Raw genomic sequence first — 24,276 nt, 5'->3', positions numbered from 1 at the left:
TCTTTTAAAAAAATTAAATAAAAGGAAAGGCATCATAACATCGGGTTTGGTATTTTGAAGATTGTAAACACTGGTTAAAATGCAGCATGCATCATCGTAATTTGTGTGTCTATGAAGAAATCAGCTGACATACCCTGATTTCTTCTTCAATTTTATTTTAAGATTGTATGTGAAGTCTTTTTGAAAATGAATTGCTTACGATATACTCGGCACTGTTTGAAGATTAGTTCAGTATGGAAATTTCACCCATCACTCTTATTGCCAGTCTTGACATCAAAACTATCCAGTGCATTCCATTCGGCACCGATATATATGGCAGTGGACAAGTTAGAAAAAATGTCAAATCCTATGCAGACAGATTTTCCATGTACTCACATGATATACAAAGTTTCAGAGTATTTTCCAAGGACGGCTTTAGTTGACAATTCAGATTCATATTCATATGTGTTTATTTACACAAAAAGTGTGTCTTTGGCCAGAAGACTTCATAAAGCTTATCCTTTGAATATGGAACAAACAAATGTCATTGCATTCTTTTATGACAATAATGTAAATTATGTGGTAATGTTATGGGCTATCTGGATGTTAGGTGCTGTTGCCCTTCCTTTAAATCATGCCTATCCCCAAGAGGACCTTGAGTATTTTTTATCGGACTCAAAGGCATCAATATTACTCACTACACAAAACCACAGGGAAAAGGCGGTCAGTTTTTCACAACAAGGGATGATTCCTGTAGTGTATCAAAGTATCACTAGCAATCAGAATCTTGTCTTTGAAAGTTATGATGACTTGGAATTTGCAATTGGGGAGCAATGGCTTTTACAGAAACCAGCTCTTATGATCTATACAAGTGGCACTACTGGAAAACCCAAGGTTTTTGTATAATTTAACTTTTTCTATAAAAAAAAAAAAAGGTACTTTATGATGATAGTTTTTAAGGTAATGAACATTTGAACTTCTGTGTGGATCAGATATTCATTTGTTTTACTGTATTTAAAATTTAAGAGACTCTAGACACTAAAGTTACTTTTATTTCAGACAATTTTTTATACTGAAAGATACTTTTTATTATTCTGATTTTTTTATATAGGGTGTTTTACTTTCACATACCAATCTGCACATTTATATCCTTGGAATGATTGATGCCTGGAGATGGGTGGGTAATGACCGCATCCTCCACACTCTGCCCCTAAACCACGTCCATGGTGTGGTGAATGCCCTACTCACGCCTCTGTACTGTGGAGCTACAGTCTACATGTTTCCCAAGTTTGATGGAAAAGTAAGACTTCTTTAAACAAAATATTTTATTAAGCAAAGTATAAGATTGTAAAAACCCTACTTGCATGAGTGCAAAAAAATTGGCATAATCACTTATATTGGGGTAAATTATTTAAAACTTTTTTGATGAGGATAAAAATAATAGAGGTTTTTCTTGGTTGCATGTAGGGAATGTATTCTACTGGATATTAAAAATGTTTTATTTTGTAGCTTGTCCTTGAACGGTTATTAGAGAGTTCTGAAAATTCCATTACCCTCTTCATGGGTGTACCGACCATGTATGCTCTTATGATCAGATATTATGAGGAGGAATATGGGAGTACATCAGAGGAAATTAGAAATCTTATAAAGGAACAACTCCAAAAGCTAAGGTACATATACAGGCTAATCTTAAAGCATTCATCTGAGAACTGTTAGGAGAAATTCACTTGAACTGTAATTCAGTATGGCCAATTACAATTCTGCATGAATTTACATTGAAATGATGTTGAAATTCATGAAACTATTGTTTATCACTATGGTTATAAATGTCTACAGTTATGCTTTTCTGTGAAATAACACCTCTGTCTATCATAGAGATAAAAGAAAAAATTGTAGATCTGTGATAATTTTTATTAAAAGCCATTGATTTCAAAAGTTTATAATCCAATATATATCCTTATTTTGTGAAACAAATACTGAATTTGAAAAGACAATTTCATTCATTGCTCAATTATAAATTGACAATGAAAAATAATACTTTGCTATACAAATAATCCATAGGTTGTTTGTGAGTGGATCAGCTGCACTTCCCATTCCAGTCTTAGATAAGTGGAGAGAGATATCAGGCCATACCATACTGGAGAGATATGGTATGACAGAAATAGGAATGGCTCTGACCAATCCATACAAAGGGGAGAGAGTTCCAGGTAAGTGGATAGCCATTCTATACTGAGGAGATATGATTATACGGAGTAAGGGGCGGATCTCACCAATAAACAGAAAGGAGAGAGAGTTCCAGGTAAGTGGATAGCCAGTCTACACTGAGGAGATATGATTTTACAGAGTAAACGATGGCTCTGACTAATAAACAGATAGAGAGCTCCAGGGGAGTGGAGAGGGATATATGTATCATACGTAGTTACGTACCATACTTAAGAGTTGTATAAGCAAGCAAACTGGACTATAAACTCCTGCTTGATTGATATTTCAAAGGAAAAAATGCATAATTTGATTAATTCAGATTTCATTCAAGAGAATGCTTATGGACACTGTAACCTTTTGTCTTACAGAGCATTCATTCTGTGAATTTATTCATTGACATTCTTGAAATAATTATTGATTCCATTGTATATCTCAGTGAAGATGAGAATTTTTCAAGACATTGAATTCTACATCAATTCATTGTACATGTTACCTTTATTGTCATGGTAGGAGCTGTTGGTTTACCATTTAAGTACGTCAAGTTTATGATTGGGAATTACAATGCCTATGTGGAAGGTGAATATGAAGTGATAGCTGAGGGAGATGATGAAGAGGTCAAGGTCACACAGGGTAAGGTATTATTCATCTTTATTGTTACAAGAATTATAAGCAGAGATGATGTAATTAAACTATGTTCAATGATTTTAGCTCACCAGAGCTGATTCAGAAAGACTGTGTCAAGATGTCATGTATTGTCTGTTATTTGTGAGCATTTCTGTTTTAAATTTTTTTTTCAAGAACCATCAAGCCAATTCCATAGATTAATTTTCATGAATGTACATGTAAAATAGCACAATCAGTTGCCTATTCTACTGCGTTGTCTGTAAAATCATAGACTTAAAGCAATTTGGCCTATGGTACATGTATAATGACAGACTGTAAATCTTTTGGAGAGGTCAATGGAATAGTCTCATTTACACACTGTAAACTACAGAAGAACACATAAATATGGTCTAAAAAAAGAAATAGATTCTAAAAGTTAAATGTTTATTTCAGTTTTATACTTGCTTCTGATCTGATAAATTTTTTTGTGTAATTTGTGATTTACTTGAAGAATAATGGCTGTCACATTTCTTTGATCTGGGAGATAAATGTAGTAGAATTAAGGTTGTTCAAATCATGATCCTCGGGTGTAGGGTGGGTCACAGTCGGTGATCAAAATTTTACAAAGTAATATAAAGGGAAAAAAAATCTGTTGATTAAGAACAGCAAGGCCATAATGACTCATTTTCAATTTGCTTCAAGTGCTAAATTATTATATGCATGTTCTCTATTAGCTTGTTTTACTGTATTATGTAAATTTTTGGACTTGATAGAGAGGGTCATTGTAAGAGGGGAGAGAAATATGTGGATTTGTTTTTACATTTTGTTATTTACTGTCTACTGTTTCAAGGTAAAGAAGGACAAGAAGGGGAGCTGCTAATTAAGGGCCTAGGCGTATTCAGTGCATACTGGAATGCACCTCTCAAAACCAGCGAATCATTTACCTCCAAAGGATGGTTCAAAACAGGTTTGAACTCTCTGATTTCTCTTACTTTCTTATTCATTTCTACATTTAAATTTGTATAATTGTACTACAGATAAGAACCATTGCATGAAGATGCACTTCATATTGTTTCTAAAGATAAAATCTGATAAGGATTTTTTTAAACATATTGCTAAAGTCACATTTGTTATTGTTCTGTTTCATTCTTTCATTTATTCACAGGAGATATGGCTGTTTATGAGGATGGGGTAGTGAAAATTAAAGGTAGAATTTCAGTGGACATAATTAAGTATGGAGGCTTCAAGATAAGTGCCTTAGAGATAGAGAATGTTCTGCTTCAGCACCCAGACATCCAGGAATGTTCTGTTGTGGGAGTGTCAGACATTACATGGGGACAAAAGGTGGCGGCCATTGTAGCCTTGAAGCCAGGAGCATCAGGCATGACACAAGAATCACTGCAAACGTGGGCAAAAGACAGATTACCAAAGCATAAAATACCAGGAATTGTGAAATTTGTGGACCAAATTCCCAGAAATAGTATGGGAAAAATCAATAAAAAGGGACTTATAAAGGAATATTTCAGACAGAAGAGAAGTGTTTGATGCAATATATATTAATAAATGAAATTTTCTTTTTTGTCTCTTTCTTAATTAAGGAAGGTTTGACTTAAAAAGTGAAATGAATTAAATAAACACATACAAAATAAACTGCTTGCCAGAATTAATCAAGGAAGACAGGTTATATGAGATTATTCATTTTCTGTATAATTTGCTGCTGAAAAGGGGCATAACTCTTCCCAATCATAATCTACTGTAAATGTTTGATATCTAAATCCATTTTTGTTGTACATTGAAGAGAAAGAAAATTAATGAAAATCGAAATGTATATATTTTACATAAATAATCAATTTTTGAAAATGTTTTATATTTAAAAAAAATATGTCCTCCTCTGTGAGGACACAAAATCTTACTATTACCTCGATCCTCCATGAAAAGGTTTGAACATGTCATGCAGATTGAGGCCTAAATTAATTCTTTCCTTGTCAGATTTTTTCAGAGAAAAAATAAATTATTTTTCTTGAGTCATTTTGAAAATAAATATTGTAGCTTCAGCCATGCACCTAGCTGTTCAAAAAAAGTTGTTATTCACCTCCTCCATATTAGTCTTATAAGCAACACTTAGCTACATGCAATATTTATTATATTATACTGAATGTTTTATACAAATACATATAACAGTGAACCGTGCGCGCATAAATTCTGCGCAGTCGCTATTTTTTGTAATACCACCCGCCGTCAAGCAATGTTGACTGTTGCTACGCTGGAGGGCGTGGCTTCATTATTCAGCGAGTAATAGTGTTTTTTTGCAAATGTTTCTCGACCAATCAGATTCAACTAATTTACACGAAGCTGCGCCTCGGTTGACAATGGTTTTCTTGGGGTGAAAATTTTCAATGTTACACTCAACTACATGCAATATTTATATATTATCTTCACATGCAGTTTAATTACAACTTGTACAGCGCAATTAATACAAAACAAATGTTTACATATATAATAAAACAAATAAATTTCATAATAATGAAAATATGGTTTTAAGAACAATGCAGAAAATGAAACGTTGACACGGGTGTTTGTGAATGAAAAGAAATGATTTTGTCTTCTGATTTATTTTTTATTTATTTATTTATTCAATTTGACAAAAACCACATGTGGCGCAAGTCATACATACAGTAAACAAATATAAAATATATAGTCACATAGATTTTCTGATATTACATGCCTCACGTATGAAGTTACAAATATTTCTTGTAGAATTAACATCTGCTGCAGGCGCGGATCCAGAAATTTTTTCCAGGGGGGGGGGGGTCCACCCCAGTCAGAAAAAAAATCCAGTCCCAGAAATTTCTTCACAAGCATAACCAAAAAAAAAAGAAAAAAAAAAGCCAATCTCGCCGAAACGTCAAAAAACCTATTTCGTGGGGGGGGGGGGGGGGGGGGGGTAGTGGTGACGTCAATTGCCGCAAATCTTTTCTTTCACTTTTCATACCCATTTCAGACATATTCGCGTGTACCGGGGGGGGGGGGGTCCATAGTAACTTTTTTCTTGTTTTAGTATATACATTTTTTAATCTGGTAAATTCCAGGGGGGGGGGGTGGGTCCTGACCCCCCGACTAGGCCATTATCGCATGTGCTGGATTAAGAATTTCATAAGATATACATGTATTATTAAAAAGTGTACAAAATTCACTTCTTAGTTGTTTATAAAGAGGACATACAAATAAAAAATGATGTTCATCTTCAACGACATTTTTACAATTAATACAAAATCTTTCATCTCTTGGTATAATTGGGTTACAATACCTGCCAACCTCTATCTGTAATTTGTGGGCACTTATTCTCAATCGACAAAAAAGAACCAAATTTGTGGAAATGGAAAAATTTAAGTATGGTTGAATTTCAAGTTTGTTTAGATTCCCTTGACTTATTAACTGGCTGTAGAATGATAATTTGCCATTACCTTTTTCTCTGATATTTATTATAATTCCTTAAAAACTATATATTCAAATATTTTTTCAAATTATTTTCAAAATCATTTATTGATAATGTATTAGCATTTGAACTAACAACTTCGTCAAGTATAGTTTGTATACAGTTTTGCCAACATGTTTTTCCACTTCCTGCAAGTTTTTGATCCTCTAAATATGCATGTTGTAAAAGTAAGTTTGAATTCTCTTGATCTGCAACAAGTTTTTTTTAATCTAGAATAATATCTAAATAATAATTTATAAACTCTGAAAATAATGGGAAGTGCACCAAACTCTACTCTAACTGCTAAATTAGAAGCTTTATTATGGACCCCTAAAATGTCTTTCAAGATGAAATTTTGAATTTTTTCAAATGGAGTTTTATCAAATTCTTTTGTAATTTTCTTAAAATCACTTATCCAGATTTCAGAAGCATAAGTTAAAATTGGTATAATGCATATATATATCTTAAAAGCCTTTCCTGAGAGATAACATTGTTTGGTAGTTTTGATTTGATCATAAAATATGCTTTCCTTGCTCTACCAGCTAAATTCTCGCATGCATATTTCAATTTACCATTATTTTTTAGGACAACACCCAAATATTTATATTCATCAACAAAATCAATAACATCTTCTTTAAACTTCATTGTTTTACAACTCAATTTTTTAAGGTTTTTACTAGATTTATATTTTGAATTTTGGCGCGCTAGTACAAGGCAACGTGGCACTAAGAAGAATCACAAAACGAAAATTCAGCTAGTGTTGATATTGATATCATGTACAACTCATTTTATTTCAAGAAAAGAAAACACTCGATATAATTTTTCAAAACATACTTGATTTATTGATCGTAAAAACATATGTTTCAAGTGTTCAAAGTATCGTTTTGTTTTTCTAAAATCCTTGTGCTAGCTGTTTCACACAATAATGGCGTCAGGGAAGGCTTCACGCAAATCTTCTCCAACAAATTTGAGTAATATTGCGGACTTTAACTGAAAATGTAATCATTTTTTGAGTGCAATACAAATCTTTTGTTTCCAAATTTTGTTTTTCCTCATTGTCAAGTTTGAATTTGGTTTTATTTAGTAGTTTCCGATCAATTCTATCGAGTCTGCAAATTTCGCTGCATGGGCTTGGAAGGGATTTCCAATTTTAATAAGATTCTGGAAGTTGCTCTGTAAATGCATTTACTAAGGTTTTACTTCAAAGAATTATGACAATAAAAATAACGATTGCATAATTTATTAGATTGACGTATAACGTTGACAGTTCGAAACTCCATATTTTTTAGGATCATATGATTTTGTGAATATTCTGAAGAATACAATTTCATTGGAATCTTGGCACTTGTTGTTATGATCTTTTTAATAATGTATTTTAACTGTATGAGTAATAATTACACATAATTTGAATTGACATTTATTCAAATAGGCTCTTTAACTCTGTAGCATATTAAGTTGTAGCGTAACTGTGTAGTATAGTTAAACTTCCCTATTGCAAAACTTTGATATACTGAATACTTGAGATAAGTTGAGTCAGTAGTTATATGCTACAAACTCTTAACTTCAAATCAGTGTTGCTTCAACATATTTGTCAAATTTATCATGAACTCAATGTATGTTGAATTTCTTTCAGATTGAAGAAATTCATATTAATTTCTTAATTTTTAATAATTATTTTCTAAAATTTTTGAAATTTTCTTATCAATGATTGGTCATGTGGTTCATGGGTGTGTAAAAATCAATAAATCAAATGTAAATAGCTCAGTAATTAAAGCCCTGGCACAATACACCAGAGGCCCTGGATTTGAGTCCCATTTGAGACTTGATTTTTTGGTACTGTCGCTGCATATTTAGAAAGTTTGTACATGACAAATTGCCAATGTATTAAATGCTGCCATTTATTGTTGAACAATAAAATTGCAGGTAAAAAATGGATAAAGACAGTGTAAAGGTGTCAACTAATGGGGATGGACCTGGTAAAGAAAGCAGTGTTACACCAGCAGAAAAACCAACCCCACAGGGAGACAAAGCCCCACCATCTTTGTCTGTAGACATTCCCAACCATCAAGATGTCAAGCGACAAGAGTCCTTGCTACTCTCTCCTCAGCCCATGTCACCAGACCCTGTGCATGATCTGCCTGTTGAATTGTTGCAAATGGGATGGAGAAGATTCTGGAGCAAGAGAGAGGAGAGACCATATTTCTTTAACAAAAACACAAATGAGTCTTTATGGGAAATGCCTCATTTTCCAGGAATGTCTTCAGTTAGTATATTAAAAGACCTGCTTTATAATATTATCTAATAAAGAACTTCTCATGATACTTCACACAGGTAATACTGTATACAGGGAAATTTTGGCCCCCGTTTTATTTTCACCCGTTTTGCCCTGTTCTCCTTTGGGCGAATTTAAATCGGGGTGAATTCAAAGAATACAGTATAATTCCTTAAACAAAACTGTGATGGGACAAAATTGTTTTCAAGTGTGAAAGAGTGAGAATAACACGGGGTGAAAATAAGCCTTTATACAGTAATACGAAAATGTACAGATGAAAGATATTTTGGAACATATTGCTAGTCTGGAATATTCTTTGTTAATATCTACCTTCTTGGTAAAATCATCACTTGAGAAGATCAACATGATTATGATAAAAATTCAAAATTTATTATAGTAAAATAAATCTATTTTCAGCCTCAAAACAATTTCCTAACAGACCCTTTGGGTATTGGTGGAGATGGCCCTACCCCTCACCATATGGATGCACGCCTTAGTCGCCCAAGCACTGATATTCCACCGTCACAAGTTGGAGAAAAAAGACGTGCAAGTATGGAGGGGATTGAAAGTCCAACAAAAAGACCTGCATTTGGCTACAAGTAAAAAGTTCAATGAACATTTGCATATTTTAAGGAATGTTTTAGAAACAGCATGATCATATTGTGTAAGTTTTTTCCAGTTAGAAGCTGTGATGAAAAGAAAAGGTATTGTTTTTTTATAAGAAGATTAATTTTTGATTTATTTTATTTTGACTTTTGCACAATTTTCTCTAGTCAGCCTCATAGGCATAAGCAATTGATAGATGGAATTAGATCTTTGGAGAGGGAATTCAGGAGTATTTTAGGTTTTATTAAATTGCATCAGGTTAAAATACACATGAACATGTATGTCATAAACATTTACAAAAAACTAAATGCTGAATGATTTTGCTTTCCAGCCCTTTTTGGAATTTTGACATCCCTACAAATGCAGTCATGTTTGAGAGGGTCCCCTGCTGTTTACCACCTCCCATGCCAGAAGTGGAGAAGTTTAGAGCCCAGCTAGTATATAAACTAAGGCAACAATACCAGGAGCTCTGCCATACACGAGAGGGTATGATTTCTCCTAATTAATCATATACTGTCAGGGATAATGTCTGAAGAAGATTTGTCTGTTTATAACATATGACATGAGAAATGTGAGCTCAAATCCCAGATTTTTCTGAATAAACTTGATACTCTTTAAAAAAAAAAATGATTTTTCTGTTGAAAAAATCATGAGTTTCAAACTTAAATGCTTAAATTTTGTAAGCTACAATTTATGGTTTATATATCAGGAATTGATGCCCCAGTGGAGTCCTTTAATCGCTGGCTGTTAGAAAGAAAGGTTGTTGATCGAGGGAAGGACCCCATGCTGCCCTCTCAGTGTACCCCAGAAGTTTCTCAGTCTATGTACAGAGAGATCATGAATGACATACCCGTCAAACTGGTCAAGCCTAAGTATACAGGGGATGCACGCAAACAGCTCTTTAAGTATGCTGAGTCTGCTAAAAGAATGATTGAAACAAGGTCTGTTTGCACACTTTAAGATATGTCAATTTTTCAAAGAATTAGTCTATTCATTAGAAAAAAGTTGATATTTGAAGATTCTTGCCAATTTATATTATAAAATTGCTGGTTTCAGGGGTTCAAAATTCCTCAAGCCCGACGTCCCGGACTAACAAATTTGTCACTCAATTATTGTGAAAGTCCTGGGACTTGGCTATGTTTCTTGTTTATCTTTTTTTTTTAAGTTAAAAATATGATCGTAAAGCTAAAAATAAAGCAAATTCTCAAACGTATTAAGTAAAAATGTGAGTTTGTGGGCGTTAAAATACCCATAAAACATTACGAACATTTCAAAAATACAATCCGTCTTTTTATTTTCCATTACGGTTAGACTTGCTTTTACGCAATTCCTCATGATTCCTCCTATTTGACAAATGGCAATGAGTTTGTTAAATTTTGGTTTTACCAGCAGTAATGCTAAAAAAGGAACAACAAATAAAAGACTCCTTGAGGAACAGGAAGCAGGGGATCAAAATAACAATTCCAAAGACGGAACCTATGACAAGAAAAGAGTTCGTGAATTCTAAAGCCACTGGCGTGATGATAGGCCGTGGCTTGATTACAATGACAATACGAAAACAATGTTTTGTACATATAGTCTTTATTCATTCAATGCAACAAATGAAAATAAATTATAAGTAACATAAATTTAATCATGTATAGGTAAATATGGACTCTGAAATTTCTTCCTCGGACTTGCTTAAAATTTACTCTTTAAGTCCTAGTGATTGGGATAAGCACGTGCCCTGCGCCATAGTCGCATTAAATTTCAAAATGTCACATTAAAATTAAAATCACTGCGCCATCGTGGCGCATATATGATCATGCACTACATGTACATACTTTTAAACTTTGAGCTTTCCCCCAAGCGCTTGTAGTATTTCCCAAAACAATCGCTGTCAATTTACGCTTGATAAAATAGTATTTAATGTCCTTCAATTAAAGCGTTCTTATGACTTTCTTTTCTCCAGTATCTAATCAAACAGTTACGTGTTTTATGATTGGCTAATGCGCACGAATTAAACTGGTGTCAGGCGTGCAGCATGCTGCCTAAGAAAATACCTCGTACTGATAAATGGCAGACTTTTCTTAATTTTAACAATCCTAACAACAGAATTCAAGTAAATCGGTAGAAAATGACACGGAAGAAGTATAACATGCTGACAGAACGAATGGAGATGAATCTGGCAGTAAGACTGATGTAGCCTCGGAGGAAAAACCAAAACGAAAATTTAACATGAATCGGAGGGAAGCAGTATAGATCTAAACCAGGCTTTAAATCATTTTAAAGATGTCAAACATCGGAGACCAAAAATAAAGAATTGAAATTAATTTGCAGCGTTTATTTTCTCACACTTGTGAATTTAGATATACTAATTTTGTATCTTTTAATGTTGTCATTCAATAATTTGACAATTTCAATTAAGTCAAGTCAACTGAAATTCTAACAGCAAGTAATCAATTGCAAGTTTGTAACTGGGAAATGTCCCATTAAAAAGTCTGTTTGGCGCATTGAATTTTGAAATGTCACATTGACACTGACTTGGAGTGCGCCATTGTCACATTTACTCCCTAGCTTATCCCAATCACTGAAGTCCTGGACTTGACCATGACAAAAAAAAATTTGAACCCCTGTGGTTTGAAAGATACATCATTGTCACTTAATTATTGTGATGTGGAGAGAAAAAAGGGAGTTTTGCATTGATGTAAGTTTAAACATCCAAGGAATTATTTCTAAACATAAAATGCATATTTCAGGAGCGCATCCTCTGATAGCAGGAAGATTGTGAAATGGAATGTAGAGGAGACATTCACATGGCTGAGGAAACAAGGGGCTGCTTCATATGAAGACTACCTGGTAAGGGCAAGATCATATCAAAACTAAATAGAAACAGAATATTTATAATGAATAACTGTAGCCAGTCATAGAGTTTTCACCTGGAAAGAGATACTAGAGTGGTTTAGTTCACATTTTTGAAAGCAAAACAACTCATGTTTTTTGGTGAATGTTTTATGTATTTAGGAAAACGACCAAAACATCATTGATTTTTTTTTGTAGGAAAGACTAGCCCACTTAAAGAGGCAGTGTCAGCCTCACCTGACAGAGACAGCCAAGTCCTCTGTAGAAGGGATCTGTTGTAAGATGTACAATATGTCATGTGAGAGTGTCCGCAAACTCCACGAGTTCCACTGGCAGCTACTGAAGGAGCATGGAATCAAGGGTAAGTTGTCAATGATATGTTAATTAGGTCTGTCACGGTTCCAAATTTTTTAGGTCACCTGAGTAACTCAGGTGACCTATTGCTATCCGTTTTCGTCCGTCGTCGTGTGTCGTGTGTTAACATTTGAACATTTTCAGCTTCTTCTCTGAAACCACTGAACCAATTTCAACCAAATTTGGTATACAGCATCTATGGGTGGAGGGGAACAAAAATTATGAATTTCATGGTCCCCGCCCCCCTGGGGCCTGAGGGGTGGGGCCAAAACAACTAAAATTAATGAAATCTTTAAAAATCTTCTTCTTTACTCCTGGACATCAAGCAGGCAAACTATTGGCATGAATGTAATGAGCATTGAGTCCTCTACCAAAATTGTGAAATTCATGGCCCCAGGGTCAGGGGTTCTAGTGCTAGGGTGGGGCTCTATAGATAATATAGTGAAAATGCATTATTTCTTTGAAAATCTTCTTCTCTGCTCCTGGGTATTAAATACACTAACTAAGCACATAGTTATGATGAGCAAGAGTGCTTCTTCCAGATTTGTGAATTTTATGGCCCCAGGGTCAGGGGTTCTGGTGTTAGGGCGGGGCTCTATAGATTATATAGTGAAAATGCATTATTTCTTTGAAAATCTTCTTCTCTGCTCCTGGGTATTTAATAAACAAATTAAGCACATAGTTATGATGAGCAAGAGTGCCTCTTCCAGATTTGTGAATTTTATGGCCCCAGGGTCAGGGATTTTGGTGTTAGGGCGGGGCTCTATAGATTATATAGTGAAAATGCATTATTTCTTTGAAAATCTACTTCTCTGCTCCTGGGTATTAAATACACTAACTAAGCACATAGTTATGATGAGCAAGAGTGCCTCTTCCAGAATTGTGAATTTTATGGCCCCAGGGTCAGGGGTTCTGGTGTTAGGGCGGGGCTCTATAGATTATATAGTGAAAATGCATTATTTCTTTGAAAATCTTCTTCTCTGCTCCTGGGTATTAAATACACTAAATAAGCACATAGTTATGATGAGCAAGAGTGCCTCTTCCATAATTGTGAATTTTATGGCCCCAGGGTCAGGGGTTCTGGTGTTAGGGCGGGGCCCTATAGATTATATAGTGAAAATGCATTATTTCTTTGAAAATCTTCTTCTCTGCTCCTGGGTATTAGATTAGCTAACTAAGCACATAGTTATGATGAGCAAGAGTGCCTCTTCCAAAATTGTGAATTTTATGGCCCCAGGGTCAGGAGTTCTGGTGTTAAGTCGGGGCTCTATTGATTATATAGTAAAAATACATTTATTCTTTGTAAATATTTTTCTTTGCTTCTGGGTTTTAAGCCAATGATCCAAGTATATATATATTTATGATGAAGAAAGGTGCATCTTGCAAAGTGGTTTTTAATGCCCCCAGTGTCAAAGGTGGGGGGGGGGGGGTTACATAGCCTGAAAATAAATTAATGCTTTGAAATCTGCTCTTTGGTATTAATCAACCATTTTATGATTAAATTTGCAAAATTTTGAAATATATGGCCCTAGGTCAGTGGTTCCTTTGGGGTGAGGTGCACAACTGGTTATAAAGTGGAAGTGCATTTTCTCTGTTACTCTGATCTACCTCTGGGTATTAAGTAAATAGAGTAAGCATGCTAAGTTAATAATTATGATAAGCAATGGTGCCTCTTTCAAAATTGTAAATTGTGAATTTCATGGCCTCCGGTTTAAACACGAACCAAATTTAATTGTTTTGAAAGTTGTTACACAATACTCAGGTGACCAGGCCCGTGGGCCTCTTGTTTTGGTTGGATCCAATTTTTTTAGGTTCCGTTTTGGGTTTTTTCAGTTCGGGTATACAATGGAATAAAAGCTCATGATTTGAATTATAGGCAACAAAAAAATTTTTTTCATTTAATCTAAGAAAAAGCAACATAATAACTAGTTTAAAGTAGTTTCCTGACTAGAAAACAATTGCACCAACTTATTTGAATCACATTATAATGGCAATGTACTAACAAATCTCTTGTTTTAGACACCATTTTTATGGGTGCAAAACACAGTTTTATGTATGACGTTATCAGGACGTTACTTGGTGAGGGACAAGCAAAACTGACCCCTATAAAAAAATAAAATGGAGGCTTGTTACATAGACTTCTGCATATCAATGGAAAGATAAAATTGTGAATTTTATAAATATCCAACTATAATACATTCATCATTTACTACTAGGGGGTATTTGACACCTGAAATATGGGGGATATTGGGTTGTTTATGCATCTATTTTCAGTGCACCTATGCATTTTTAACCCCCCTGCTCAACAAAAACAGAAAAAATCAGACAAAATAAGTTGTATGCATTTCCCAGAACAAGTCCTAAGGTTTTCTTTTAGTGTGTTTTTAGGGTACATTTTCCACCTCTTGAAAGAGCTACATTACCTGCTAATTGACTCATGCAATTTTGCACATGTGAAAACCGGATGTTTTCGGAGTTATCTCCCCCTATTAAAAAGTCTCACAATTTTTTTTTTCTAAAAATGAATGCACATTTTTTTTCTTTAAATATTAAGATAAGACTCTACTTTATGCGAATAAAAACAAACAAGAGGCCCATGGGCCACATCGCTCACCTGAGAAGCTTTGACCATTCTGTTCTTTACCAGATTTCCCCCTTGTTATACATAATGCATCCCCACCCTACACCACTGATCATAATTTAGACATTTTGAAATCTACACTACCCCATGATCCTTCCATGGGCACATATGTTTCAGCTTTTTTGGCCCAGTGGTTCCTGAGAAGAAGATTTTCAAAGATTTTTCCTATATATTTCTATGTAAAACTTTGATTCCCTATAATGGCCCGGCCCTTCCCCCAGGGGTCATGATTCCTACAATTTAGAATTTACACTACCCCAGACTGCTTCCACATAAGCTTCACTTTTTCTGGCCCAGTGGTTCTTGAGAAGAAGATTTTCAAAGATTTTTCCTATATATTTCTATATAAAACTTTGATTCCCCATTGTGGCCCCGCCCTTCCCCCGGGGGTCATTATTTGAACAATTTAGAATCTACATTATACCAGGATGCTTCCACATAAGTTTCAGCTTTTCTGGCCCAGTGGTTCTTGAGAAGAAGATTTTCAAAGATTTTTCCTCTATATTTCTATGTAAAACTTTGATTCCCCATTGTGGCCCCGCCCTTCCCCCGGGGGTCATGATGTGAACAATTTAGAATCTACACTATACTAGGATGCTTCCACATAAGTTTCAGCTTTTCTGGCCCAGTGGTTCTTGAGAAGAAGATTTTCAAAGATTTTTCCTATATATTTCTATATAAAACTTTGATTCCCCATTGTGGCCCCGCCCTTCCCCCAGCGGTCATGATTTGAACAATTTATAATCTACACTACCCCAGGATGCTTCCACATAAGTTTCAGCTTTACTGGCCCAGTGGTTCTTGAGAAGAAGATTTTTTAATGACCCAACCCTATTTTTGTCTTTTCTTGATTATCTCCCCTTGTGAGGGGATATGTCCCTTCATTTTAACAATTTAAATTCCCCTTCACCCAAGGATGCTTTGTACCAAGTTTGGTCAAAATTGGCCCAGTGGTTCTTGAGAAGAAGTCGAAAATGTGAAAAGTTTACAGACGGACAGACAGACAGACAGACAGACAGACGGACAGGACAAAAAAATGTGATCAGAAAAGCTCACTTGAGCCTTCGGCTCAGGTGAGCTAAAAAAAAGACGCAGTTTCCATCTAGACTCCTATAAATAGCAGGAAAATCCCTACCCAGCATGTTTCTCTCTGGGAAAAACCCCCTGGATTTTATACGAAACTGTGTTTGGCTACCTTTGGTAAAACCTACTCTGTTGTTCAAATCGGAACCAAACCGAATTTCGGAAAAACAGAACCCCGAACCCGACCCAAACTAATTGTTCCGAGGTTCCGGGTCATTTCGGGTACCTGTGACAGCCCTAAATGTTAATGATAATGGTTACTGTATGTTCACATGATAATGTCAGAAATTCATGGTGGAGAAAAGAATACTGTTAGAAATTGCTGTCTTCAAATACTAGTACTTGACAAGATTATGATTTCTTGTTTCATAGAACCGGCCAAATTCCCAGATCCCATTAATCCCAGAAAAGTGTTGTGTTATCCAATCCAAATGTGTGTTCCATGTCCCAGACTATCAACTGTAGAACTCATGCAGGATAAAGAAACCCACACACTCAAATGGAATGGAGAAATACTCAAACTCAACAGCTCACATTTTTGTAAACTGGTAGGTTTCATTAGTGCAATAGACATGGGATAAATGATGTATTATTATGTGATATGTGTAATAAAAATTTTTACACAATTGTTTACTAAGCTTGGAACATTAATCAACTTTTTTGTGTTACTAGTATGCGCAAAAAAGGGCAGGCACATCAGGATCATGTTGTCACACATGTACATGTATAACAAATAACAGCAAGGGCTCATGCAAAAATAATTTTTCTTTCCATTACCTTGAAACAAAGATACAGTTGTAAATGATTGTATCAATGATAAGTATATCATAGATTTTAAGCTTTTTAGAAATTTATACAGACATGTTTTTCTACATGTAAATATGAAGAAATTATTTAATTTAGTTATGTAAATATTTACATGTTGAGGATTGACAATTGTCAGTACTTTCTCCTTTTCTGGAATGATATGGATTCCCATATATTCATTAGGCTGACTAATTTCTGTTTCATGTTACTGTGTAATTTAGACAGTAAGATCAGTTTTATCCAACCAGATTCAAACTGCCACATTTTATAATACACGTATAAAATTGCATATTTGATTTCAGGAACAACTGTACAAATTAAATTGTCGAGATGATCCCAGATTTGACCATTTTCTGGGCCGCGTCTGGTGTTTACTACGCAGATATCATGTAAGTTGTTAATTACACAAAACAATAAAATTTTATTTACAATTGCAATATAAGATATTCTTCTAGATCCTAATACTAGTATATGGATAACCACTCAGATTGTTTCTTTATGAGATGTTGTTTACTTACAGACATTATTTGGCCTTGGTCCAAATGAGGGCTTTGGTTTACAGGGTGCTCTATCAGTCTCAGTATTTGAGTGTCTTCATCGAGTTTTTGGTGTGACTTTTGAGTGTTTTGCCTCTCCACTGAATTGTTACTTCAAGCAGTACTGCTCAGCGTTTGAAGATACGGATGGTTACTTTGGATCCCGAGGGTATGCATCCGCTCATTGATGAACAAAGTGAAATACATTTATGACAGTGCATTCAAATTCATTGTTTATTTCATTCATAGTTTTGCAAAATAAACATAGATATTCAAAGTTTACCTCTTCTTTTCATATGATAACAACTTTTGTAGACCTATTCTGAACTTCAGACCCATTAGTGGGTCATTTGAGGCCAATCCACCATTCAGTGAAGAACTCATGGAAACCATGGTTGACCATTTCGAGGTAAATTAAGGGAAGCAAATTCACTTGAAAAAGGTTTAAAAGATGTGCTTTAAAATATTCTTTGCATACTGGAGCTACCACAATTATTTTTATGCCCCCCTTTGAAGAAGGGAGGGCAATTGCTTTGCTGCTGTCTGTCGTTCGGTTGGTCGGTCTGTCGGTCCACTTAGTTTCCGTTCATTTTCTTCACAACCGTTGCAAATACTGAAATGAAATTTGGTATACAGATATATCAGATGAATATCTAGGCCAAGTTCTGTTTTGGGAACGATCGTACCATTTTTGACAGAGTTATGCCCCTTGGACTTAGAAAAATTCCTATTATTTGCAGCTTCTGTTCATTTTCTTTGAAACCATTGCACATTATACTGAAATGAAATTTAGTATACAGATTTATCAGATGAATATCTAGGTCAAGTTCTGTTTTGGGTACGATCGCGCAATTTTTGACAGAGTTAATCCCCTTGGACCTAGAAAAAATTCCAATAAATTTGCAGTTTCCGTTCATTTCCTTTGCTTAGATTGCACAAACTGAAATGAAATTGAATAGTTTGACCTTGACCATTTTTTTGGTGCAAGGCTTTCGTATTTCACAGCTGTTTTCCTTGTGATAAAACCTTTTCGAAGTACCCAGATACCTTTTTTTTACCTTTATGTCTTGACCTTGGAATTTGACCTACTTTTGAAAAAAAAATACATGTACAACTTTTATATTTTACACACATATTCCTTGTGACACAACCTTTCCCTTTGGGTACCAATGTTTTTGATATCTTGACTAATGAGTTTGACCTTCGACTTTGGCACTTAGTTGCCATAATGGGAGATCAGTGTTTCTTAAACACATTTTGTTTTTGTGTTATTATTGTAGAGATATTGTTGTTGGTTTACTCAAATTCAAAGTTCATATGTTTTATCAAACATGATTACATTGTATCAACCAAACAACACTGTATTTTAGAATATCATAGATACTGTATATGCCGCAATTTTTCAAACATGTTTTAATGGCATTCAATTGATGATAATGTATGCTGCGTTTTCTGTTGCTAGCTAATGTTTCCTTATTTTCTTTAACACAGAATTTGCTGAAGGAGTCTAAAGAACCCCTGTCATTTTGTGTGTTTATCCCAGAGTGGAGGGACCCACCAACTGAGGCTCTCATAAGACTGGAATCCAGCAGGTACATATTTCTGGAATTTCTTTTTAAAGGCGCTTATGAATGAAGACAGTACAGTCAAACCTCATTATCTCACATTTGATGGCATTGAGAATAAAGTACAAGGTATCAAAGGATTGTAGACAAGGAGGATGAAATAGTTAAAGAATAAGTGAATAGGGACTTCAAAATCACAGCCTATACTATTGGTATTCATTATTTAAAGGCAGAGATTTTTTACCACCAGGTGATTATTTTGTACAGGTGTGAATGCCTTGGGGGCTAGCAGTCTACCTGTGAACATCTGTCTCCTAATCCCTATACACAGGAAGTGATTTAATACACAGTGAAATACCCAGATGTCAAACTTTACCTGTGATGGGGATTTTGAGACAATTTTAAAATTAGTAGTAAAAAGTTGTTTTTTTCAATTTTACTTTGATTTATTTTTTACAATTTGAAAATACCCCTACCCATTTAAAAAATTATTATTTTATCATACTATAAATTCAAAGATTAAAATAAAGATAGTTTTAGATGTTAGTGTATGTGTTGATTTAAAAAAAAACTCCTGTAACAACCAGGTTAGACTTTTAAAATTGATTCCTCCCCAGGATCCCATCTATAAATAAAACGAAAAGAGAGTTGAGTTAACTACATTTCACTAAGAAAAATATCTAGGTTTATCCTAACCTCAATAAGATTTTGTCACCATGAAACATGCTAAAAAAGATTGCTTTTAAATTCTTAACTGAATAAAAAAGGAAAATAAGTGACCCATGATTGGAAACATTATTTTAAAATTTAATTACTTCACACAGTGCTGCTCTGAACTTTGTCAATAACATCTCCACTTTAGGCTTACCATTTAGCATATTAAAATTAATATCGAAATTTCATTTGAAAAAAAAAAAGTTTTATACTTGTGCTAAAGTTTATTTTTTTAAAATGCATATTATATTATAATACTTTCAAATACTAAAGGTATATTTAATTCATATATCATCAACATAAAATTTTCATAGTAATACAGTTTCTGTATACTTCATAGTAATACAGTTTCTGTATACATTATTATGGTGTACAGGGTATACACAGGGACCAGTAAGTAAGTGTCAATCACATTGAATTTAATATTTTTTGAAGGCGGTTCTCTGCCTTTACTTATATGAGGTACTGAACTTAAACTTGTATGCATGAAGTTAGGAATAATTACTTTCAATCTGTTTAAAATTAGATTTCCTAATCCACTACCGCTTCTCAAACATCTACACTGTAACAATATCCCAATCGGGGTCATGTCAGAGAAACCAATTGATTATTAATAAACATGAACATTTTGACGAATCTGATTCAAGCTTCTGTATATGATTCTATATTAATTTAGTGGATACATCTTAACATTATTATGCTTAGTAGTCTGTCTTACATTGAATCTAATATTTTACTTTTCAAAACTTGTTTAAGTTGTATTTGATATATTATTATGTTACAAAATCAAAAAATAAAGCATTTAAATGTCTTAATTGATAAATAACTACAATGTTAAATGAAGCGTGACCATTTCATAGAAAACGTGAAAATCATGTCAATACTAATTTGGAGGGATAAATTTCTAATTTTTTCTTTGCATTTTTGTTCTTTATGTTTGTACTAATTAGAAAATCAGAAATAAAATTATACCGTATGCAGCATTTGATCCCAGGAGAGCGTGATAAAACAGACAGTATGGTGTCTGCAGGGGGTTCCTTTGGAAAGATATGTAAAAAATTAAAACAATGAAAACAGTATTTATTCTTCTGGTGAGAAATTGTTGCAGATAGATTAGTAGACATAAAAATGTTCACTCTAGATAGCCAAGCCATTAAGTAAACACCACACCACAATTTCAATGTCGTTCCACAAAATTGGGGCAACCGGAAGTTGAGTGGACTGGGTATGGCCCCCAAGGCATTGGATGACTAGCAGGCGATATAATAGTCAATCGCTGCATATTATTTTATTTTTTTAACTGGGAGACTGTTTCTAGTGTAACCTCAAGGACCATCACCGGTAATTAGCAATGCATATATCTTGGCAAAAATGAGGTACGCAAAGCATGTCGGGAAATTGGTTTTGGGCAAGAAGGTCGTTTTTGGGTTTTGTTCTGACTCAAAGACATTTGCCAATCCCATTGAATTGGAAAATATGACGTTTTATATATACTAATACCGATTAGGCAAATGTTCAATTCACATAGATGAATTTGAAGTGGGGCGTTAGCAATTTTGTCTAGTGTATACTAGATATCCTGCACCTCACATTCATACATAGCAAGGCCTTTGCCATACATATTTTGTTTACTGCGAAATTCCTCGAGGGATTAGGAATGGCAGTGAAAAACAAACACATTCAAACTATAATCTAAGATTTCGGAGGTGGTGATTTCATTGATTAATGGAAAGGTTACTCTGACATGGCTCCAAATGGGATGTTGTTAACTGTTAGAGAAGCAGCAGCGGATTGGGTACATCCAATTTTAGTTAGATTGAATCACTATAGGGGTTGTTTTTCATTGTGCTTGTTCTTTCAGATTTAAAAGGAAGTCTGTTGTGTTGCCACCCTATGAACATGAGTACCGGAGTGGTTTTCAACATTTTTGTCCAAAGTAAGTCACATCAGCATCTTTAAAAAATTACCCGGTATTATTTACTATTTAGCACTAAATTTTTTAGGTCTAATTGGCTAGTTGCTGTTTTTTGTCCATGGTGTTTTGTCCACCTTGTGTGGTCTACTAACAATTGTCTATTTTCAACTATTTCTTTTGAACCACTGAACCAATCTTAACAAATTTTGGTACATGTATACCGTTTTGGGGCAAGAATAACAAAAATTGTGAATTTCAAATTATCTTCCCTTGCCTCAAAACAGAAATTCTTTACACAGATATTATACTGTAGATTCCTTATTTTTCGCAACAACTTATTATAGCGAGAGGACTCTTTACCGTCATATCAGGAGAATAATAATTGGCAAATGGATGGTTGATAAAGAGATATTACATAGATTTCATCACTCCCCCCAAAAAAATAAATACTGTAGATGAAAGTGAGAAATTTTATTTTGTGAGTGGTGTTTCTCACGAAATTATGTGATAATTAATTCCACGTGTATATTTAGGAATCTACAGTTATGTACATGTATTTTTGAAAATTATAATTTTTTTATTTTTTAAATCTTTATTTTCAGAGATGAAATGAATGTGAAATCTCTCCATGGAACACTTGTGGTTTTTCTACAAAATGATGCTGGATTTCAACGCTGGAATCCGACACCAGAGAAAATTAAAGAACTATTACTGGCTGCAAAACCAAAAGATACTGTAGTTTGATGTGTTCACAAAAACTTGGTAGTGTGCAAGGAGTAGGAATTCCTACAGGATCAGATTAACAAGCAGTACTCTGTGAACACTGAAAAATTGTTCCTACCATTACCATGTAGGTTCTGAAACTGTTGTGTTTTTTTTCCTGTTAAGAATATTCTTGGTAACTTTCCAGCAACTTTTCTGACTTGGATGACTTGGTGCGTTTGGCATAAGTCTGAAGGATCCGTGTGAGACAAAGGCAGCAGTATTCATGTGGAGATTTTTGATGGGGAGGGGGGCACCTGCTGTTGAATGTTGTGTCCTCTCCTCATTACCCACACTCCTCCTGATTAGCCACACCATAGAAATGAACAAAGACTGCATATAATTATAATCATATTTATGTTTTCATTGCTTAATATGTCATGATTAAACAAAGTTTGAAAATGCAATTGAATAGAAATCACCCTTTTCCCACAATAATAAATTCTTGCCATGATTTTTACTGAAGAATCCATTGGAAGCTGATATTCCCAAGTAACCTTTTAATGTACATATTGTAAAAATTATAACGTTATCTAAATATGCTTATTGGGTCTGTTTGTAAAGATAATTTTTCAAAAATTAAGGCAAGAAAGATATTGTCTTGGCCATAGCTGTAATACAAAAATTTTAGAATTTAAATTGGCATAATTTAATCATTGAAACTTACCATAGTTACAGATACACATATTTGGAATTGCATGTATATATATGCTATACATTGTAGATTAGCTTTGCACCAGTTGAGCATGCCATTACTGATGTAAGTCCCATTAGGATTGCTGTTCTTTGTAACATACTGGTACATGTGTATATGTAATTTAATTCACATGTACATATAGTTGTTTCTGTAGTGATGTACATATATTACATTTGCATGTTATTGTCTGAAATCCATGTTTAAGATGGAGGATTTATTGAAATGATCTCTGTTAATATTTATTGATATTTCTGGGTTTTAAGTTTGTGCCTATGTTGTTGTTGTTTATCATTGATGTATATTTCTGTCAATCATAATTTACTGTCATTATCTGTAGACCTTCCTTCATGTATAGGTATTATTTTTAATACATGCACTGACACTTAAGTTTAGTTTTATATTCTTTTTACCTTTTTAAAAATTTCTCATATTTTAAAAGTACAATTACATGTTTTTAGAAAATATGAAATATTAGAAATATTTGTTCTTTGATTTTTTATATATATATATATATAAATATATTTAGTTTTATAATAATTGATGTGCCCTAAAATTTTAAACTTACTTGTAAGTTAAGAATTCTGTACAGTTTGTCTATTAAGATCAACTGTTCTTAATAAGCTTTCAATTGGTGTATTAGAATTCTAAGTGCTTTTCTATCATTTGCACCGCATGGGACTTTGGCAATCTGTTACTGTTGTTTTTCAAAGTTTATCCTTAGTTGAAATAAGTAGCAATGTATATTAGGTCAGCTTTTACAATGTCTACAGTACCCATACAAGTACTTATCTGTAAAATAAGTACAATATTTCTGCAAATTTCATTGTACTTAATACATGTAATAAACTAGTATATGTTGAAATTGTTGTGTCCTTATGTTTATACGTTGATTAATATGAAATTTTCATTTTCTCCAGATTTCTTGGATACATTTCTCTGAAATCTTGAGAAAATGGAGAGTTTTCATTACTGTTATATATATATATATGGGGGGGGGTGTCCCATAATAAAATGAGGTAACCATATCAATCATATCAGTTCATCCATTAAAACAGATTATAAAAGATACATAATAAATTTGAACTACCGTCATTTTTTTCTGTCTATATAATAAACTATAATACAGGAAGTAACATAAAAAAGGGGGGGGGCATTTTTTTTCTAAACATTAGTTGTTACTACATGTATTGAAAATAATGATTGAAGGGCTAGTTGGTCCTTCCA

General features: G+C 33.9%; 3 protein-coding genes across 3 annotated transcripts in view; 2 read left to right on the top strand and 1 right to left on the bottom strand.

Moving 5' to 3' along the window:
* The first annotated feature begins 127 nt into the window (after nt 1-127).
* Nucleotides 128-4,362, top strand: LOC134268773 (malonate--CoA ligase ACSF3, mitochondrial-like). Its single transcript, XM_062751020.1, has 7 exons — nt 128-873; nt 1,091-1,279; nt 1,489-1,649; nt 2,041-2,186; nt 2,692-2,811; nt 3,635-3,751; nt 3,950-4,362. Exons 1-7 carry the CDS (start codon nt 187-189, stop codon nt 4,327-4,329), a joined length of 1,800 nt encoding a protein of 599 aa, XP_062607004.1. The 5' UTR covers nt 128-186; the 3' UTR covers nt 4,330-4,362.
* A 2,822-nt stretch (nt 4,363-7,184) lies between these two features.
* Nucleotides 7,185-23,914, top strand: LOC134268770 (mRNA (2'-O-methyladenosine-N(6)-)-methyltransferase-like). The gene is made up of 14 exons (XM_062751013.1): nt 7,185-7,257; nt 8,183-8,522; nt 8,949-9,130; nt 9,469-9,623; nt 9,847-10,078; nt 11,876-11,975; nt 12,177-12,339; nt 16,429-16,604; nt 17,166-17,252; nt 17,384-17,568; nt 17,715-17,808; nt 18,891-18,991; nt 21,540-21,614; nt 22,196-23,914. The coding sequence occupies exons 2-14, from the start codon at nt 8,190-8,192 to the stop codon at nt 22,335-22,337; spliced, it is 2,025 nt and encodes a 674-aa protein (XP_062606997.1). The 5' UTR covers nt 7,185-7,257; nt 8,183-8,189; the 3' UTR covers nt 22,338-23,914.
* Nucleotides 19,040-24,276, bottom strand: part of LOC134268771 (uncharacterized) — a 209,676-nt gene continuing 204,439 nt past the window's right edge. The window contains exon 4 of the transcript XR_009992434.1: nt 19,040-19,051. The gene's annotated coding sequence lies outside the window, so the exon portion shown is untranslated. The remainder of the gene's footprint in view (nt 19,052-24,276) is intronic.

The sequence above is a fragment of the Saccostrea cucullata genome, unplaced genomic scaffold (assembly GCF_032062105.1).
Source record: "Saccostrea cucullata isolate Sc308-1 unplaced genomic scaffold, CSIRO_AGI_Scuc_v1 ctg772, whole genome shotgun sequence".
Classification (NCBI taxonomy): domain Eukaryota; kingdom Metazoa; phylum Mollusca; class Bivalvia; order Ostreida; family Ostreidae; genus Saccostrea; species Saccostrea cuccullata.
This window is presented reverse-complemented; position numbering and strand designations above follow the sequence as displayed.

What these genes read in the sequence shown, in the direction of transcription:
- LOC134268773 (XM_062751020.1), top strand. Translation starts at nt 187, where the DNA reads ATGAATTGCTTACGATATACTCGGCACTGTTTGAAGATTAGTTCAGTA. An exon ending in CAAAGGGGAGAGAGTTCCAG is followed by an intron (nt 2,187 to 2,691) that starts GTAAGTGGATAG and finishes TTGTCATGGTAG; the next exon opens with GAGCTGTTGGTTTACCATTT. An exon ending in AGAGGTCAAGGTCACACAGG is followed by an intron (nt 2,812 to 3,634) that starts GTAAGGTATTAT and finishes TACTGTTTCAAG; the next exon opens with GTAAAGAAGGACAAGAAGGG.
- LOC134268770 (XM_062751013.1), top strand. Translation starts at nt 8,190, where the DNA reads ATGGATAAAGACAGTGTAAAGGTGTCAACTAATGGGGATGGACCTGGT. An exon ending in ATTTTCCAGGAATGTCTTCA is followed by an intron (nt 8,523 to 8,948) that starts GTTAGTATATTA and finishes ATCTATTTTCAG; the next exon opens with CCTCAAAACAATTTCCTAAC. An exon ending in TTTCAACATTTTTGTCCAAA is followed by an intron (nt 21,615 to 22,195) that starts GTAAGTCACATC and finishes CTTTATTTTCAG; the next exon opens with AGATGAAATGAATGTGAAAT.